The sequence below is a fragment of the Herpailurus yagouaroundi genome, unplaced genomic scaffold, assembly GCF_014898765.1.
Source record: "Herpailurus yagouaroundi ecotype Mexico unplaced genomic scaffold, PumYag 100, whole genome shotgun sequence".
In the NCBI taxonomy this organism is placed as follows: Eukaryota; Metazoa; Chordata; class Mammalia; order Carnivora; family Felidae; genus Herpailurus; species Herpailurus yagouaroundi.
The window spans coordinates 1,885,994-1,907,100 of record NW_024412391.1 but is presented as its reverse complement, the minus strand read 5'-3'; the positions used below and the strand labels follow the sequence as shown (position 1 = coordinate 1,907,100).

At 41.4% G+C, this 21,107-nt stretch overlaps 1 protein-coding gene across 1 annotated transcript in view; it reads left to right on the top strand.

The window, feature by feature from the left end:
- The window catches only part of CNTNAP2 (contactin associated protein 2), a 2,003,978-nt gene that overhangs the window by 1,220,052 nt on the left and 762,819 nt on the right, over positions 1–21,107 (top strand). Inside the window, exon 11 of the mRNA XM_040471688.1 lies at positions 5,185–5,291. Coding sequence (XP_040327622.1) covers positions 5,185–5,291 — 107 coding nt within the window. The remainder of the gene's footprint in view (positions 1–5,184; positions 5,292–21,107) is intronic.

Here is a 21,107-nt window from a genome sequence, read left to right as displayed (position 1 = left end):
TCTGAGAGCCAGGAGTATAAAAAGCAGCATTTCAGCAAGCAAACTTTCTAAATGAATTGCCTGTCTTGATGAACAAATATGAAATTCTGCACCAAGATGAAAGAAAAAAATAAAATTCAAGAAGTAATTTACACTGGGATGGCAATTTATAAATCGCTCTAAATATTTTCCAGTAGTTCCCAAAATAATCTATACCCTGACCTGAAGTTTTCTTTTCTGAAGTTTAGAACAAGGCATATATAATGTCCTGGGATAAAGTTTGTACTAATCTGAAAGCAAATGACATACTGCAGAACTGGCCCCTGTCCCATAACTAAGCAGGTGGGGGATCTCAGCTGACACAGAAGGAGAATACAGAACTTGATTTTCAGGTCAAATGAAACTGCCTTTATATTCAGTAATCACTTTCTAGGAGTCCTATGAGGTCTAAACTCGGGTTCCGAAATGATTAAACCAACTACGTGAGATCAGGAGATGATTATGTGGTTACTCTGAGTGGACAAGTGGCCTGATTTATCAAATTGGCCTCTCCCACTTGCTGTCTCTCCCCCACGCCCTCCCTCCTGGGGCTGCTGCTTCTCTCCTCCTCCAGATTCTTCCTTGAGCCCCTAGGGAGGAGGGACTAAATGCCCTCCAGTTTTTTAATTCACAGTGAGATCCTCTGACTACCTGCCTGAGCAGCCCTGGAAAGCAGGTTAGAAAGACAGGATCTCGGACTCCATCCCAGACTTAAGAAATCAGAATTTTCATTATAACCAGATTTTCAAGTGACTCCTATATGCACGAACATTTGAGAACTTTTGTGTACCAGTAGTTCAGGATGTTAGTAACAGCAAGCCATTCTGAAAAACCCTCCACTGTTAATCATTATTTGGTATTGTGTGAACACATTTCAGAAAACCACTGTGTGTTTTTTATATTGGGTTCTTAATACTAACTATTAAGCACCGTAGAAAAAGAAAAGAAAACACTTTCGAAGTCCTTTGAAGACTACCATTGCATTCCATGATGCTGTCAGATTGACATTCTTTTCGATTTGAAATAAACTTTCTTCTGCTGTCTCTGTTAAAGTAGTATCCACAGAAGGGAGCCGTGACGAACAAACCTGGAACCATTTGCAGTTTCTTCTATCTGCGAATACCATTTTTTCTCAATGCTTTGCCATTAAAATCGAGTATAGAAATAAAAGAGATACTCAGGGTAGAATAAAACTACAACTGTCATCCATAACCCTAGACAGGATTGTTGCATCCATCCAAACAGCCACTTCGTCCGTAGTGATGGATTTTAGAGTAAGGAATCGTTATACATTTCAAGTTTCAAAGGTTAGCTTTTGTTTGTTTTCCATATCGTGGTATAAGTCACTTTTATTTGAAAAAAAAAATGCCTTCTGCTTCTGAAGCATTTTGGAAAGCATTGCTACGACTGGAGGCATGATTCAAGCTGGAAGAGTCTCGGGGACAGAGATAATTGGATGCATCACTTCCTCTGGAGCCCTTTGATCACAGCAAATTGACACTCACCAACTTGTCCCATGCAGGGTCCTGATACTGCCCCCAAGTAGCTGTCCCGTAACCACAGTGGAGCCACTGGGAGTCTCATTTGATGCAAATCAAACTTCCAACCTAGGACAAGCCATGAAACAAACTCTACGTGTAACAGTTACCTCAAGCAAGAGTCTGGATGTAAGACTAAAATCATACATAACACCAATCCATAGTTCTCCCAGTAAAAGACATGTTTTCTCCAAACTTACTTCTGTCCCTTGGTGTAACTTCACATTCGGCACCTTCATCCATTGCTTCGGTCAGTGGCCAGCAGGCATTTTCTGGGTAGATGAGGCACCTCGTCATGCTGAGTCATAAGATGAAAATCCATAACTGCAGAATCTCACGGTTTACAAGAGACAAGATGTTCAAACAATTACTAACCAATGTGATAATGGTGCATAGGACCTCTGCAAATGGTCTTGTGGGAGCATGGGAGAAGAAATAAACAGGAAGTGGGAGACTAGTTTCATTCATATTTTGTTTTGCTTGGTGACTGGCCCTAACATTTTTGTTTTAAATATAGTGGTAAAGTATTAGAGTTTGAAATTACATTTGAGTCAATTTGTTTGGAAATAAAACATCTCTCACCATCAAGAACTAAATGCCAGGGGCACCTGGGTGGCTCAGTCGGTTAAGCATCTGACTCTGGATCTCCGCTCAGGTCACGATCTCACAGTTGGAGCCCTGTGTAGGGCTCTGTGCTGATGACTCCTTGGGGTGGAGCTCGCTTGGGGATTCTGTCTCTCCTTCTCTCTGCCCCTCCCTAGCTTGTGCGCTCTCTTTCTCCTCCTCTCCCTCTCTCTCAAAATAAATAAAACTTAATGTTTTTTCTTTAAAAAAAAAAAAAAGAACTAAATTCCAGTACCAGCAAAAGGATACTATCTGTTTAAAAAATGCAAATTATAAGGAACAGACATTACCAAATGAGATATTAAAACCCCATTTAAATAAGAGACCACTTTTAAAGAAATCTTTAATACTGAATTTTAGGAGCATTCAGTCAATCTCACTTGATGGTTATACACTTCGCGTGTGTGTTTAAGTACATGGTAGTCTTTTTTATCATTGAGAGGTGGCTTCTCTGCTTTGTGCGTTATTTAGAGCACATTGAGATTCCGAGCTGGCTTTGCTTTTGCAACTCAGTACACTTCTGCATCACTTCCTCCTGAATTAATTGATATAATGAGCTGATGTAAATTACTTTCACTATTAGACTGAGCTAATATTAACCCACAACCATTTAGAAAGTAAATATACCACACAAAGCCATATACACACTGAATTCCAAAATTAAGTACCAAGGATGTTTCTTTAGATTTTCATAATTTTTGAGTGTCTATCCCATTGCTTTCTCTCATGATCTGGAGAATCACGGCCTCTGCAGAGGCCCATGCCATGCCTCGGTGCCTGTGAGGGTACAGGAGGGCACGGTTCTCTGTCTGTGTCATCGCTTTCTCACTCTCTGCTGGGAAAATTTTCAACATGTTGTTATAAAAATGCAGTGAAATGCTTTAAACTTCATATTTATTTATATTCTACCCATAGCTACTCTAATGTCCATATTTCTATAGCATTTCCGATTCCTTTTATATTCACTAAATTCTGCCTCGCGTTGTATTTTGTGTGAATCCTATTCCCCACCTCCACCTAGGCCATAAGGTCTTTGGAGAAGGACCCTCCTTAAAGCCTTGAAAACACCAAGCCCAAATTCGTATGAAATACAAGTGCCTTTTAAGGTAGACTGAATTTTCCACACCCACCCTTCCCCCATGGTAATCCAGCATTTTTTTGCTTCTGTTGTATTTTCCCCCAGCAATGCTCTTTCTCTCAGTTCTCTTATAATCTTGTCTGTTCATTGAGGCTCTACCTAAAAGCTTATATTGTGCCCCATATCTACATATGATCCCTCATGTGAAACTCCATCATGCATCATTTGCCCCTGCACTATGGCACTTTTCATTTCCATCTTACAGTTTTCATATATAGTTTTCATATATACAATATATTTACTTTTATAGGCTGTGAGTTCTTGAAATCTTAATTGCCTTCTATTCCCATGTGCTATGCACATAGCAAGTGTTCAGTGAATGTGTGTTGCATCACTAAAGGTTTGCAAAGAGTTGTAGGGGACCACGTTCCTACATAAGGATGGGAGGTTCAATGCCAGATGGAATTATGCCTGCTGTGGGTTTAGGCATGACTGAGGGTAAATCAAGGATGGGGGGATGACGAATGCTGTCTCTGAGACCAGCCCTATCAAATTTCACAGCACGAAGCTACCAGGGCATTATGACTCAGGGGTCCCATGCAGTGTGGGTCCCTCTCAGTCCATTGCCTGTGATCCACTATGATAGATTCTGCTGTTTTAACCTGGGTAGACATTTCCGTTTTAGACAGTTTCTTATTAAAATCTTGAAATCTTTTGTGAATGCTAATACGGATAATGCCTTTGTTATCTGTGAGCATCTTAACCAGAATTACAAAGAATCAGGTTTTCGGGAAGTTGCAGAAAAGAATTTGTGGGAAGAATAAGACAGTAGGACCAGGAGGAAGTAAAGAGTCTGCTATTGAAACAGGAGTGTTTCTGAACAGGTTTCAACCTCACTGTAGTGAGGCAAGCTAGGAAATTATGCCCTGGACATTGCAGTTCAAATATTTGTATCTCCCCTATGCTGTCCCTCTATTTCCTGCCTGTTAGTTATCTAGTCTATGCGTACTACCTCCACACCTTACAGCTACTTGTAAGGTAGGCAAAATTACTCCGTATTTCAAAAGAGAAATTGATATTAAGAAAGGTTAGGGGCGCCTGGGTGGCTCAGTTGGTTAAGCGTCCGACTTCAGCTCAGGTCATGATCTTGTGGTCTGTGAGTTCGAGCCCTAGTCAGGTTCTGTGCTGATGGCTCAGAGCCTGGAGCCTGCTTTCGATTCTGTGCCTCCCCATCTCTCTACGCCTACCCCACTTGTGTTTTCTCTCTCTCTCTCTCAAAAAATAAATAAACATTAAAAGTAAAAGGTTAACTTACGTAGCCACAACTGGCTGTATCATAAATAGAAAGACAAAGATTTCAACATGAAACCCACATTTTCCCCTGTATTATGCTTGATGTTTTGGATACGTGGCTTTCGTTCACCAGCTGGACACAGGGGGAGAAGTACAGAAGAGTTAGCAATCTTTTCTTGCTGTTGCCATGGCATTTTTTTCAAAAACTCAAACTGCTATGAAAAACTCAGTGTCACCTTTTTCTGACTTGGTATTGTCCTTGATAAAGAAGAAGACAGGAAACAAGATGGCTACCCTGTCTTTCACCAGGAGGAAATCCAGCTAGTGACTTTTTTTGTGTGCAAAGGCAAAATAAAATGAATCTGTGCTATGCAAATGAGTCTCTCCACTGTTTGTTAATTTCTACTGTTTACTCAAAAAATGGGAAACACCAGGCTTGTGATACATCATCTTTTGTGCGCCTGGCACCTTCCATCATGGATCATATTAATCTGCTTAAACTAACAAGGATTAATTGCCTGGGTAAGTCAACCTGGCATTGAAATGATATATTGCCCAGACGGCTTGGAATTTGGCCACTCATAAATCTCATTCGTGTGTTGGTTCATTTCTGTTTGTCTCTTTCTCTGACAGATGTGTGCCCAATCACTGCGAGCATGGCGGGAAGTGCTCGCAAACATGGCACAGCTTCCAGTGCGCTTGCGAGGAGACGGGGTATAGTGGAGCCACCTGCCACAACTGTGAGTGCCTCTCCCTCTCCCTCTGACCTTGTAATTGCACGCAGACCCCGGGTCTTCTGCATGCACCCACTGGTCAGCTGCTTCTAAGGAACCCAGATTGTGTTGTCGCATCCTGACAACAGTTCCGAGTTGTCAAGATACATTCTCTCTTGCCTAATGACTCCAAAAAGAAGGACCCACGCGTCCAGTGTTCCGTAAACATGGTTGCGAAGGGAAGGCTGATCTTGGATTTGCCTCTGTGTGTCTAAGCCATGTCTGGATATTTTGGGAAATTGTGTTAGTGTAATGTATCTGACTGGATCCTCATTTATCAGTTCATCAGAGAGGCAGACACAGTATAATTTGAACCTTCGGTGTCTAGACAGGAGTCGTCTCATGCCCCGTCACAACTATTTGGCCACATTTTTCAGATCAGAAAAATAAGTTAGAAAGTGGAATAAAGCCCATTAAGTTCTGTATCTAAAGCAAGAATCCAAGAAGGCAAGTTGTTTTTCTAGATATTAAAAGTAAAAAGCGCACATAAAATGACTAGTAAAACACAGATGTGCCTTGTGTTACATAATCGCTTTACGCTGAAAAGTTAAAGATTATATTTTTTTGTGATCCAAGAATATTTTTAAATGAATGTTAACTCTATATTTGCGACATTAATTTTCCAAAAATGCACGGCTATTTAAAAAGCCCTTTTGGAAACAGATTTGGCATACAACATATAGTTGAAAGAAGTCCATTGTCTGCAGTGTGGTGTGTGTGTGTGTGTGTGTGTGTGTGTGTGTGTGTGTGTGTGCGTGCGTGCATAGGGAGAAAGGAAGCAGGGGAGAGAAAGAGATTCTGTCTTCTTCAGTCTCTTCCTAATATGCTGAAAAACTGAGAATCTAATATCTAAACCCTCTAATTACACAGACTTCTTTCATTTCACTTCATTTTTAGGAAAAAATGACACAAATATCATCAGAGAAGAGTTCTAGGGTTAATAAAATGCAGTACAGCTCTCTGAGCCTTTCATATCATTATCTGTAGCGAAAGTTAGAAATTGTGTTCAGAATAGAAGACTTCAACAGAGAAAAATGTAATTTATTGTCTTGCGCTTACAATTGTGTTTAGAAAGTTGCTCAAAAACAAGAGACAAAAATGCTCCTAGAAAATTAACATTAACAGTAAGATATACAAGAAAATAAAAACAGATAGTAGGGCACCTGGGTGGCTTAGTCGGTTACGTGTCCAACTCTTGGCTTTGGCTCAGGTCATGATTTCACAGTTCATAAGTTCAAGCCCCTCGTCGGGCTCTGCATTGACAGTGCGAAGTCTGCTTGGGATTCTCTCTCTCCCTCACTCTCTACCTCTCCCCTGTTCTTTCTCTCCCTCTGAAAATAAATAAATAAACTTAAAAAAAGATAGTAATTTGGTTATCATTAAAGTCTATATAGGTATATGGAAAAGTAATGAATAAAAAATGAAACTGATATTGAAAGTAGTTACACTAAAGGAATTATATAACTGAAGTTGCCCCTTGCCAATCATGCCAAAATGTTAAGTTTCAGTCTGTGATATTCATTATGTGATAAACAATGCTTGAGTTAGGTAACTTTGATACAACTACGCACATTCACTCCACCAGTATAGTTTATATAGTGTGACATATATACCACCATTAACTATAAGGGATCTTTTTCCTAAATATGAAAATTCTAACTAAAGACAAAGAACCAGAAATTGGTGGTGATGACAAGGGGTTCCTAACTCCAGTGACCATTTTGGTATTGAACTGGAAAGCAAGAGGCACCTGGGTGTCTCAGTCGGCTAAGCGTCCGACTTCGGCTCAGGTCATGATCTCTCGGTTTGTGAGTTCGAGCCCTGCATCAGGCTCTGTGCTGACAGCTCAGAGCCTGGAGCCTGCTTCTGAGTCTGTGTCTCCTTTCTTTCTGAGTCTGTGTCCTCTTTCTCTGCCCCTCCCCCACTCATGCTCTGTCTCTCTCAAAAATAAATAAACATTTAAAAAAAAGGAAATAATTATTTTTATAGCTGTTTCCTTCATTTAAAGACACAGCAAAGAAAAAGAGATTTTAAAAATATTTAATTTGTTTTAAATTTAAATATATGGTACAGGTTGGATAGTTGAGGTTTTCTTTGTTTGTTTGTTTTTGAAGAGTAATGACTCCAAGTATTCGAAATGTCCTGAGAGTATTTACATAAAAGAGGGAAATGATCTCCTCCCAGGTGCTCATTTCTACCTGTTCATTATTTCACTTTTGTATCTGTAAAAGTAGAGTCATTCTTTTAAACATAACCTGATCTCTGCTGGTCTTCTCTAAGTGAAACTGAAATCTTGAAAATCAAGTGTGCGCGTAGAGGTTAGAAGACCACCGTGCCTAATTAGAGAAAGTGGTCAATGACACTATTTTGTGGTGAAAAATACTTATCTTGTACCTTATTGAAGGCTATATGCTTCCAAATAAACTGAAAGGCTTGATTTATCTCTTAGTTACTCCCATGGATCCATTCAAAATCAGAAGGGTCTGGTCCAGCAAGAATAAGGTAAAAATATATAGTATATGCCATTCAGTTTGATACAGAATGAACGACATTGCATCTGGCCTCAGTGATAGCACTCGTAGCAAGAGCATTGAGGTCCAAAGAAACTGGCTTCCGATGCTGGCTAGCTGACTCCAAGATTACCATGCCTTGTGCCTTTGTGGTGAGTCATTTCACTTCTCATAGAAGTCACTTCACTTCTTCCTCTTGGCTAAACAGCTACCGAGGTCTCTTACAGTTCTAAAGCCAGTGAGCTGAGTCTTTCTGCTGCTTTTTCTGTGCTCTGTGGTTTTGAACTTTGTTATTGTTACGAAATAATTTAGCTTGTTATTGCCTGCAGAGGACCAAGGATCCCTTTTGAAAAAAAGGACTCATGGTAATTTTATTACAGTACTACTTTTAAAGGGAAGAACAAAAACAGCTAACTAAAATCTAGAGCATAGTATAACTAAATATTTAGTAGAGCTTCAAACATTACAGCTGGGCTACTATTTCTACACATTTTCACCTCGGGTCTTGGGTTGCTCAGGGTGACATAACTATTTCTCAGAAGACCAGTGATCATCCAGGCCAGAGGCTGGAAGATCCAAGATGGAACCGGGAGGCCCTTCTATGATAGGTCACACTGCCTGAGTTTGAACCTGGCCCTGTCTCTTACTTACTTGTAACCTTGGGCACTGAGACTCTTCGAGCTCCAGTGTGAAATGGGTGCAGTGACCCTTGTAAAGCCATCCTAAGATTGAATGATGTGGCTTATGGAAGGCACTGAGAAGAGTTTCAGCAACATCAGTAATCAGCAAATTTTCACTAATTCATCCCTTTTAGGACAAACATCCTCTGATCTGAACTTCTGCATCAGTAACTGACCACATCCCATAACTGGTCACTTAATTTCATGCTCCTATTCATTGTCGTCATTCTCATGGCAGAGCGGGTTTCAAGTGAGTGATCTCCATAGTTTTCTCTTTTTTCCAGAAGAATTGAAGAAAATTAAAAGGGACCCGTATCTGTCTGTTGGTGTGTTTGTATGTGGAGAGTTTATCTTCAATTACATTTTGCGTGGGGCTCAGAGTCTTGTCATTTACAAACCACTGTCCTGAGGAGCCAGGATGCCACCCTTTGGATGAGGAAATGCCCCAGGGAAAGCCAAAGGTCAGATCAGTCGCAGGAAAGGGCAACCCGGTGTTTGTTCTCCTAAACACCAAAGAGGTTAGTTTGTGACCAAATCATGCAAATACATTAACCTGTTGCTGTTTTATCTTTTTAAATTTTTTTTAATGTTTATTTATTTTTGAGACAGAGACAGAGCGTGAGCAGGGGAGGGGCAGAGACAGAGAGAGGGAGACACAGAATCCGAAACAGGCTCCAGGCTCTGAGCTGTCAGCACAGAGCCCAATGTGGGGCTCGAACCCACGAACTGTGAGATCATGACCTGAGCCAAAGTCAGACGCTTAACTGACTGAGCCACCCAGGAACCCCTGTTTTATCTTCTTAAATTTTCTTATGCAGATACATATTCCATTCTCAATGAATTTGTAACTTACTAGTAGGACATAGAGACTTAAAATTGCATCAAAGAGGTTAGAATGATCGTGTTGAATAGTTCGTCTATTGTTTGTTATATTGACTTATCTTCACCCTCTCAAAAGTATAAGAGTGTGTCTTTCTTGTGAGCGAAGCTTCATGTTGATAGTTACAGTCTTTGTCTCTTCCTGGTGCTTTATAGACCCTTCCAATTGTTCTGCAAGCTTGCTTTCCAATGCTTCAAGTGCTCTTTAAGATCCAATAATCATCTCATGTTTTCCATATGTGTTCCTTACTCTTTGTAATTATGGTGCTCACCTACATAAATTAAATCCAAAAGGCAATCCCTCATCTCAGGGCTTGGTAGACAGATTTTTTCTCATGCTTCTGGAGCCTATCTTTCGCCTCAGTCCTTCTACATATGATATCAACCTCTTAATCGGAACTGCCCCCCCAAATCCCCAGAATATTCTCGGCAATATGAAAGCTGTTGGCTATCTTCCTAAGCAAGAGGACATTGGACAGATATAAACAGTGTTTGGGGCTGAACATTTAGAAGAATTATTAATACCAGATCTTCATTCTCAGAGAAAATCTTCTTGCAATTTTTTGTATGAAAAGAGAGATCTCACCTTGCACAGATAAATAAACATTACTGTTTCTAGACATAGTAAGAGGAGATAAATGGAATGACCTACACAGATATCTTCCAATTTAAAAATTACGTGATTTCTGAGTTCTGAGATCCTAAGAAGGAACAGGGTCTGATGTTGCCCCCCAAATGCAAAAGTAAAATTTTTACTAGCCAAATAGCACACGCCATATTCTTTGTAATCCAGGATACCCGTAAGTGATTGAATTCAAGGCATAATTAAAAAAAGAAATTAATCTCACCTGCTTTAGTCACACTAACCTAGGGCATAAACACCTAGATTTATTGGCTATGGGAAATTTTGTGCCTCCATCTGTTTGGAACGACCACAGACCTAGGAATCAATGACGACACCTTGGAATTTGAACATTGCACCCCACCCCACGGGTGGTTCAGTCGGTTGAGTGTCCAACTTCTGCTCAGGTGATGATCTCATGGTCTGTGAGTTCGAGCCAAGCGTCGGGTTCCGTGCTGACAGCTCAGAGCCTGGAGTCTGCTTTGGATTCTATGTTTCCCTCTCTGTCTACTCCTCCCCCATGCTCACTCACTCTCTCTGTCTCTTGCTCGCGCTCTCTCTCTCTCTCTGTCAGAGGTAAACAAACATTGGGGCACCTGGGTAGCTCAGTCAGGTGAGCGTCCAACTTCGGCTCAGGTCACCATCTCATGATTTGTGAGTTTGAGCCCCGCATCGGGCTCTGTGCTGACAGCTCGAAGCCTGGAGCCCGCTTCGGATTCTGTGTCTCCCTCTCTTTCTGCCCCTCTCTTGCCCATGCTTGCTCTCTATCTCTCTCTCTCAAAAATAAACATGAAAAAAATTTTTTAAAAGAATTGGAATCCATCCCTCAGCTATAAATTTAACTGGCTTATACAGACCTATGTAGTATGGCTAAGTTTTTAACCTGATTTTCCACCATACTTTTCCTCACTTTCTCCCTTCTGGTCTCTTTGGCCTCCTTTCAGTTTTTCACGAATGCCCTGTATCCTCACACTGTTCCCTGTGCCCCACCACTGCTGCCACAACAGGACTTTTGCACATCTTCCCTCTCTGCTTTATCAGGTACGTTCTACTCATCCTTCAAATCTCAGTTCAGTAGCCACCTCCTTAAGGAAGCTCTCTGTGACCCTGTAATTGGGCCAAACCCTCTTATTCTAAGATATATCTTAGCACAGTGATGATGGTGATTCAACATTTATTATTTGTGATTCTTTAATACCATCTGTCACTTCCAGAGGCCCATAATATCTCAGAGGAGACCGTGCCAGGCTCTGTTCACCATTTTATTCCCAGGGCCTGCCCTGCATATAGTATGTGCTCAGTGAATGTTCCCTGAGTCAAAGAGCAAACGAATGGCAGAGAAGGTACAAAGCATCAATAGCTTTTTAAAGATCGCTGTCCTTTATGCAAATTCATGAAGATAGCTAAAGTATGAAGAGAGACAAAAGCTAAAGGGACAAAGGAAAACAGGAGGGCAGGTAATACAAGAGGGGTTTGCGGAAGGCTGAGGGGGTAGTGATGGTAATAACAGTAGGAACAACCACTAGCGGTGTAAAGTTATAAAACATTATATGGAAGAAGTCAGTACATGAGCACAGAAACCTGCACGTTTCAAATAATCATGAGGAAAACACTGCGATGTGCATGTAAAGGCATGTTCACCAAAGCAACTTGCTGGAATATGTAATTATACACAAAGTAAGTTGCAACCAGAAAAATGATGTCTTATTTAAAATAAGGTGCAGTCACCTAATGTACTGGCTGGCGTCTGAGCTACCGTGAAATAGATGCAGGTGCGTTGAAATACGGACAAGTGAGTGACAAACATGTTTAAACCTGGGGTGAGATGGGAATAAGATGACCGTGGTCCTTTTACTCATCGGGTGATATCACATGTCTATTCTTGCTACCAGAAAATTACAGAGAAGGAAAAGAACCCAGGATTTGAAATTCGATGCTGTGAGGTCAAATCCTCAGGCTGTAGGGCCAGCCTTCCCTCTCCGTTAGCGGCGTTTTCCCAGGTGGACGACAGCAATTCTCTCCCAAACCTGTGAGTCGTCTGTTTCCTCGACCCCCTTAGCATGTTAGTATGAGTGTCACTTACACCCTTAAAGGGTGAGGCAAACTCTCAGGACACGCTGCTGGCCACTGATAGAGAAGCGTTGGCCTGAATCTGCTTCCACTTTCTTCCCCTCCCTCTCTGCTATGTTGGCTTTGGGTTTTGGACGGTCACTTACCCTGTCTGAACTCAAGTTCCCTCCGGGACATTCAGTGAAATATTGGCTCTTAAAATGCTTTGTAAACTTAGAAAATACGTGGCATCATTTTGTAACCTTTATTGCACGTGCCACCACGTCTTTAGAAACAGCCAGCGAAAGTTTTGTCTGATTACAGGTAGCCTCAGGTTACGAGGCACGGACGTAGTTGATTCCCGAGGAAAAGATCTGAGGATGTCTCAATATTTAAGCCCATAATCACCGAAAAGCTAAAAGGCTTTATTAGCAACTATAATAGCTACGCAGGCTGATTTGCACGTGCAGGGTGAGTCTGCTCTTTCTGACCTGGACACAGCATCCGGTTAGGTAACCAGATCGCACTTCTCTGCTATCAGGTGGACAATTAATTACCAGTCTTCCAGCTTTACCTCCCTCTCATCCTTTCCATCCTGCACCATGACCTACTTCAGATGCTCCGTGTGTCTCTGTCATTAAGGGATATGTCCTTGTCATTAAGGAGTGGCTCTAGGGCACAACCACAGGACTGTGGGACACATAGATCTATACTCCTACCATTGCTTACTCGTTCTTTGTCCATTCACCGCCAGTGTGGGGACAGTGGACCGCATTCTGCATACGGGAACGTGGAGTAGAGAAAGAAGAGGGGAGTATGTGGGACTGGGTGGCTCAGTCAGGTAAGCGTCCAACTCTTGATTTCAGCTCAGGTCATGATCTTACAGTCATGCGTCCAAGCTCCCCTTCCAGCTCTGTTTTGATGGTACGGAGCCTGCTTGGGATTCTTTCTCTCTGCCCCTCCCCTGTGCTCTCTCTCTCTCTCTCTTTCTCTCGCTCTCTTTCTCTCTCAAAATAAATAAATAAACTTTCAAAAAACAAACAAACAAAAAAAATAAAAGCCCTTGTGATCATAACTCATTTACACATCTTTGGCACATTGAGGTTGTGAACTAAGGATAAATTGTATCGCATGTTTACCTCTTATGGTCTAAGTTGCCACTTTTCCTTTTACAAAATATGTATAGGTGTAATCATATGGAAAAATGACTTAATATCTTATCACAGATACTTTGTAGTCCTAAACAATTGTTTCACCTTTTCAGATTGTATTGGCAGATTATCTCTCCATTTTTTTCTGGACTTTTTTCTTACCCGACGGATGGAGAGAGATAGGAGTGAGGAGGAAACTGCTCCAGCAAGGTGTTGGGTGGGGGGCAGTCTGGTTTTCATGGAACACGCACAATTGAAATGACAGTGAGCCCTTGCTCAGTTGTGTGTATTCTCTAGATGAGAAGCTCACTTTCTCACCAAAGCCGAAGCGTCTGGGGAGAGAGGGAAAGGAAACGAAGGAAGGGACCAGTGGTGTCCACTTCCTGAAATCACACTGACTTACAAAAAGAAGTCCCCTCTCTCAGATTTTCACCCGGCATCCGCAGATAAAGGAAGACGGAGAGAAACGGGAGAGAGCGACCTCTGTAGAAATGTTGGAAGGGGATTTTTAGAGGCCATTCTGCCTTTCAGCCACAACCAAATAAATTACATTGGATTAAAATAGTGCAGGTCATTTGGAGAAACACAGCCCAAGGACCTTTACATTTCTAAGGCAGCCCAAATTTCAAATTAATCCCTTCTTTTATGCCTTGCTTTGGAAAGATGGCTGAGATTAAACCTAGAAAGAAAGGATTTAATTTCAGTTTTACAAAGACTTTTTCAATAGTTTCAAAAATATATCATTCTCTTTGAATAAAAAGCCTCTGCAAAAAGTTGATCTGTGAATGCATATTAAAAAGCAGCCTGCCATAGAGACTGAGCTCTGATCCTATGAACTGCTCGGAGGCTATAAAATGCCAGTGCTAGGTCTCGAGGGAGTTGACATTATTCATTAAACTCTGTAGTTTGAATCCCAGGGACTGTCTCAGCCGAGGCTCAGAGTAAAGAGAAAAAGGAATGGAAAACACTCACCTCGACATCTTTGCCAGGTTCAGTTAAGGAAAGGGAGATAGAGGGGAAGTCTGATTATTGGCAGATAAAGAAGGAAACTTACAGACTCTTGTATCTACTCAAAAAACAAGAAAGGAGAATTAAAGTTAAATATGGTATGTGCCTCTCCTTTGATCCTTTAAACATCTCCCAAACCAAACGATTTCTTGCTTTCATATTGACATTAGTCACTCTGCCCCTACTGTAAGACTTGAGCTTTACAAACTCAGAGTAGAGGATTTCCTCTAATATATAGGTGGTCCCGGTTCATTCAATAATATTATATGTCCATTTTGTAGGTAACACAGTATGCGGATTTCAGAAATACAGACAAGGGCCTGCTTCCTTATGAAGCAGACACACTGGTTAAAAAAGGAAGACAGACAGTCAGGAGGCATTAATACGTTAATAGAAGGTAACATGTTTATGTGCCTACCTGGTGTAAGAGCCCGTATGTATAATGAGTGGGAGAACAACATAGACCAAGGTGGTTGGGGAAGGGTTCTAGAATCAACTGAACCCTGGGGAAGCCCCTTGTTTGCTTGGTTGGGAATTAAGATTGGAACTGGTGGTGGGAAATGTAGGGGTGGGGACAGCAGAAGCGGAGTTTGAGTTTCTAAACCTTTGAGTTACATGCTGGCAGCAAGATCGTTAAATATTCAGGAATTTTGTGAGCCGGTTTTTAAGGCTCGGTAGCTTGAACCAGCTACAGTAGGAGAATGCACCCCGTGGAAATTAACAAGCCCTACAAATCCAGACTCTTATTTGTGGTAAAGCTGGATTACCAGAATACCACTGCCCTCATTCATCAGGCTACAGGTAATGCGTACACGTCTGGCACTGTTATAATCAACATCGATGATGCTCATGAGATGATAGCTACAGTTATAAATGTCACACCGTGAAGAGATATGCCTCATCAAAGGAACAGCAGGATGTGGAGTTGAGTAGGTAGGCTGAGTTAGCCAGGGGACAGTGGCCCTTCAATACCTCACCACCGAAGTATGACTTCAGATGCAATTCTTCATCACTCTTACTCTTATTCTTTAGAAGAAAGAGTTGAGTTCGTCTCACTATATTAATCTGTAAGTGACATTAAAGTTTCCCCTAACAAGACTATGGGCTCGTGATTATTTCGGAATGAAGGAGGACTACTGAGATCCCTGAACAATATTTAGAGAAGCATTTATGAAGAGCCATTGGATTAGGTGTTGTCCCTTCGGCAGTCAACATTTCTTTTACCGAAGGTGACAAGTGTTTTTTGTTGCTCAGCTTGTGTCAACTGTTTAGCTTACAGTATAACCTGAGGTAACGGCCTATGGGTGGATAAATAGCTCTGTTAGCATACCAAACTAATTTTAAGATGACTTTGTGATCGTTAACCTAAATCTAAAGATTGAGAAGCTTTCTCCTGTCAGGATCGCCTCCCATCTGTGACCCAGCTGTGTCAAATTTCTATTCCTTAAATTCAGGACATTTGGTTTGGTTTGCTAAGCTGTCTATGAAAACAGCTACCCAGTAATGAATCTAGTGATTTTTTTTTTCACCATTCACATGAGAAAAATCTGAAGAATGAATGATTGGTTTCTGTTTTGTTTTTGTTTTTCCAACATCAATGTAAACAAAGACCTCTCTTCATTTCTTTTATTATCATGACTGCCTTCTGCTTTTCTTCCTCCTTTCCAAGCCCTCCTGGCAAAAGAATATATAGTTCAGATTGTTGGAATCTGGGATGAAAATGTTTATCTGTGCAAATAATTCCTTCTGTTATATTTGTTGTAGATGGCTAATGCCACTAAAAGCAAAAGTTTCCCATGGAAAGTGTAGCAGTTTCCAAGAAAGTGTTGCTCGTTCCCTTTTTTGGATGTGTTCATGTGACTGCTTTCAAATTCTAGTACAATATTTTAAAATATTTTATCTTGGGGTGCCTGGGTGGCTCAGTTGGTTAGGCATCTGTCTGACTTTGGCTCAGGTAATAATCTTACGGTTCGTGAGTTTAAGCCCCATGTTGGGCTCTGTGCTGACAGCTCAGAGCCTGGAGCCTGCTTTGGATTCTCTCTCTGTCTCTTTCTCTCTCTGTCTCTCTCTCTCTCTCTCTCTCTCTGCCCCTCCCCTGCTCACTCTCTCTCTGTCTCTCAAAAAAATGAATGAACATTAAAAAAATAAAATATTTTATCTTAGCCAAGTGCAAGTGAAATACTGTAAATGGACTTGACTAAAAATGTAACTTTTATGTAAAGTAAGAAAAATGTCCAATGACTTGAGCTTCCTTGGTCTCCTCATATAATTTTGTTTCAAAGCTACCGTGATGGCTCCCGTCTGCAAAATATGCCTTACCCATTCTTGAAAGACCTTTCTTGCCATCGCAGATGCTGGCATCAAATGCCAGACAGACTTGGCACCTATAGAATCACTGTCATTACTCATTAGCAGGCATCAAAATGTCCTAATAATACTTTTCACCACTATCCAGTCCTGCGGAGACATCAATTAAACATGTCTTGCTTGCCAAGTCACGTGATCAACTTTCACTGTGCTGGAGAAAGCCAAGTGAGGCCATCCACTTAGATTGGATAAAGAAACACCTTGAAGAGTTTGGCTGGAGAAAAATTCTTTCCGTCCATATAACTGCAATGGAATTCAGAACTCTAGAAAACCCTATGTGTGTTCTGTACCATATGGCTGTCTGTTGCTGAGTTGCCCTTCTTAGAGAACATCCAGGTATTCAGTGGAAGGCATATTCCTACTCAGGAAATACATATTAAGACCTCTTTATGGTTTAAGTGACTTAGATACAGACTCTCTGAATAAATAAAACCCAAATTTAATCAGGCCAGATTATTTCAAAAGTTCCTAACGTACCGGAAGCTGGGTGAATGGAACAAGCTTGGTTAACTCATTGTCCAAAAGGATTTTGTTTCCCTTTGTCTAATTCTTTAAATCAAGCTGGCTTGTATTATGTGAGAGAGAAGAAAGTATCATGAACTTGTGCAGGGGAGACAAGATCAGTAATGCAGCGCTGGGAGAGAAGCGTGGGAAGGCACGTGTATTAGATGCCCTCGGGAAGGCAGGTAGGAAAATCCAGGCGGCCCTACTTGCCCCTTATTAGTGGGAGCACCTCCTAGTCTATGATTACGGCACCAGCTGGGGAGGCCTGAATCCCGCCTTGTCGCCACTGGCCATGTGGCCCATTAGCCACGAGGCCAGTCATCCAAACGGTGCCGGAGTGCAACAAACCCTGGGAGAGGAGGCCGAATCGGTGACGGGAGACAGAAGTGCAGTGACTGCAGAACGAATCTTCTTTTCAGCCACACTGCATCCCCCCGCTCAGGACACACTTCCCACCATTACCGGATGAAACACAGCATCAACTCTGTCTCGCAGCTTTTGCTTCGCCTGGGTGCCATTGGCTGCACGGGTTAGAGGTCGTTTCGCTAAGCTTATGTCTGCAGCCTGGACTAGGCTTGGGGGCTCGTGTGTGTTTTAGAGATAAAAATAATGATAGAGAATGATTCACTGGACAGAAGTAATGTGGAAGACAAATTTATTGAGAAGCATTTGAAATGCTATTAGCAGCCACAAGAGTAAGTTTATTAACGGAAAACATTTTTTCCCTGTCTCTTACCCATATAGAGTGGATGTCACAAGAACTCACACGTTGTAAAGGCATATTAATTTAAAGCCCAAGGAACTTATTCACTGTATAAAAATTTCTAAGGGATTTCAAATTAGGATTCAGTTTGCATTCAAGTTGCTGCTTTTTTCTACTTATCATCACCCTAAGCTTCCCACACACCACCTATCTTAAGATGAGATAAATGAACACGGGGCCCTAAATTCTACCACATGTGGTTCCTTAGCTAAAGAATGGATTCACTTTGACACTTGATTAACACCAATTGCACATGTGGTAATAATAAAAAAACAAATTTAATCTGCACAAACTATAATTTTCATGCTGAGATGATTTAGATTCCAGCAGTCTCTATATTGATTGGTTTAAGAAAAGTATTTCCATTGTGTTTTTTTAATAAGGATGCCCAGTGGAAAGTCACTCTTGAGTCTTGTGGAAGTTTGTGCTTTTCAAATATGTAACAAATAGAACTTTGATGGTTGGGAACATGGCCTTGTTCTCCGTAGACTTACAAAACATCAAGATCAAATCAACAAAGTTTGAAGAAGAGGGGGGTAGTAGATATTTTGAAATAATCACTGATATACTAGTGTGTTAAGATTAGAGACCGCACCTAAAAAAAAACAAGCGAATGCCCTAAACTGTTGCCCTTTTACAGTCTTCTTTTCAGAATGTCTGCAGCCACCCCATTTTCCTGAATTTTGTCCCAATTGTCTTTTCCACGCTGTGGCTCCCTGCTACTTCTCAACCAAAGAAGGAAGACTTTAAGCAGGGATGATGGGGAGAGAGACTCCGGAGGTGGCCGTTTGGCGATGTGGCCCTGACAAGTTAATATATTGGACGATGTGGTAGAGAAGCCACATCCCGGTTTCTGAGATTAGTCGCCACTGACACTCATCCCCTGACAGCAGCTGAGGTGGGAGCAAGTTGGGGAATCTCTGAGAAGGAGGTTGGTCTCATCTGCCCATGGGCACACATGAATGCAGAGACCTGCAAGGAGTCTCAGCACCAGTGAATTACAATCGCCCCGTTCTGTAGAGACAACATAAAATCTTTTAACAACATTCTGAGACTTCATGAAGGGAATGCGTTTGTTTTTTATTTTTTTAATGTTTATTTATTTTTAAGAAAGCATGATCAGGGGAGGGGCAGAGAGAAAGGGAAAGAGAGAATCCAAAGCGGGCTCCGTGCTCTCTGTATAAAGGCCGACGTGAGGCTCGAACCCACAAACCGTGAGATCATGACCTGAGCTGAAGTCGGAGGCTCAGCCGACTGAGCCACCTGGGTGCCTCATGAAGAGTGCATTTATTTTAAAGTTTGTAGGTCATATCTGTGATATATTTATATTGTTATAAATTTGTGTCCCTATACCATGTACATATATACTAGATAGACTATTACCTTATGAATCAGAAGGCTCTTTTCCAAAGCCCATTTGGTTAGTAGAATTCTGTTCTTTGCTACCCTATTTTGAATCTTACTAAATATGTATAACTAACACACACACACACACACACACACACACACACGCAATGATGCAAACTTTAGCAAGTGATCAGAGGCTGACTTTTTTACAGGCTCCCTTTTTTAACTTGGTTGCTCATCCATAAATTACTAATGCTATATACATTGCCACACAGACTTTCCTCCTCTCTGCAAAGGATGAGGCCCCAAATGCTGCAAAGCTTGCTGTGGGCTCTTGGCTCAGAAACAGTTCTCTCAGCGCTCTCCTGACGTTATTAATGGCCCTGATGTACAAACCCAGAATAAAATAGAATTAAAATCCAAAGTTAATTTCAAGCTCCATTAGAAATTAAAGGTGTTGGGAAAGAAATCAATATTTGCCCGGTACAAAATGACTAAATTCAAAGCAGTTAATTGTATTATTTTGTAACTTCTAAAAACTATAAAGGACCTTCAAACTACAAAATGTTGCTATGCTCACACATATACACGATAAGTGACTAAAAATAATGACAATGAATTCCAGAAGCAACACTCAGAAATCTATTTTATTACTTTGTAGCCATAGCATATAGTATGCACACTAAAATGTGTGTCTTAAAATAGAGCCAATTATTCTGTACAATCTGTGGCTATTTTCAGCAATTACCAACATTCAGTTGTAAATCTGGGAGGATTTAAGGGACAGAAACCAGGCAAAAGAGCAAAGAGATTTATTTAAATGGAAGAAATGTACCCATTTCCTTAATTTTACTTTCTCTTTCTTTCCAGCTTCTTTTTAAGGATTGCTATAGATTAACAAACAAGTGACCTTGAAACACTGTAGTTCCAACTAGGATAAAGTGTTTTGCAACCTGTAGAGTTGTAAATCATAAAAGACATAAAAGTAACAGTAAAAGTTTTTCATGTCAGAATCACTGCCACTTCTCCCCTCTCGTGCCTTTCGGGCTAAGTCTGAGTTAGCAAATGGATCTTTTGCAGGTCCAGAAAGATCAGAGTCAAAGGGGTGTGGATCAGACCTTGTAATGAGGATGTATCCCTTTGTTTCCTCCCCACGTGGAGAAGGAGCCTCATGAGAACTGGTTCAAGCATCGATTACCATTTCAGCATCTGGGGTGAACACCTGTGAAAGATACTGTGGGACAAACTATTGCTTTGCTTAAGGAAACACATGAGGCTTCTGGTTAGATCTTCCTGTCTTTGTGATAAAAAGAGTCACTGTGATTAAGGCTTCAGAGCAATGGACACACAGCCAGGAACTGGGACGGTTCTAAGACTTCTCCACAAAGGACAACAGAGCAGTCGTTGACAACACAGCCTCATTCTTCCCATGGCTAATATTCAGCTCCTTGGCTTTTGAAAACGTTGTCTTTAAGAATACTCTGTTAGCTGCACTTTCCTTAAAGGCGTGACTTGTCTCATCAGACAATACAAAGTTGGGTTTGGGGAGGTGAGCTTCCTGGCCCACCAGCCCCTGTTCCCTGTCCTGCTGGTTGGTCTTCAGGGTCCAGAAGCAAAGCTGTCAGACCACACTGAGTTTCAACTCTCTCAACTCCCCTCGTGTTCAACGTTTCCTTCCTCCCTGTGATGTTTCAAAGAAGAATGGATGCCAGATTAAGACAGACGGGTGCCAACCCCATGCCTGGAATTTACCATGTGTGTGGTCCAAGGTGGTGACCTAACCTCCCTGATCCTCACTTTCCTGTATGAGAACAATAGTAATGCTTACCTGGCAAGGTTTCCTTTTCTCTTCTCTTCTCTTCTCTTCTCTTCTCTTCTCTTCTCTTCTCTTCTCTTCTCTTCT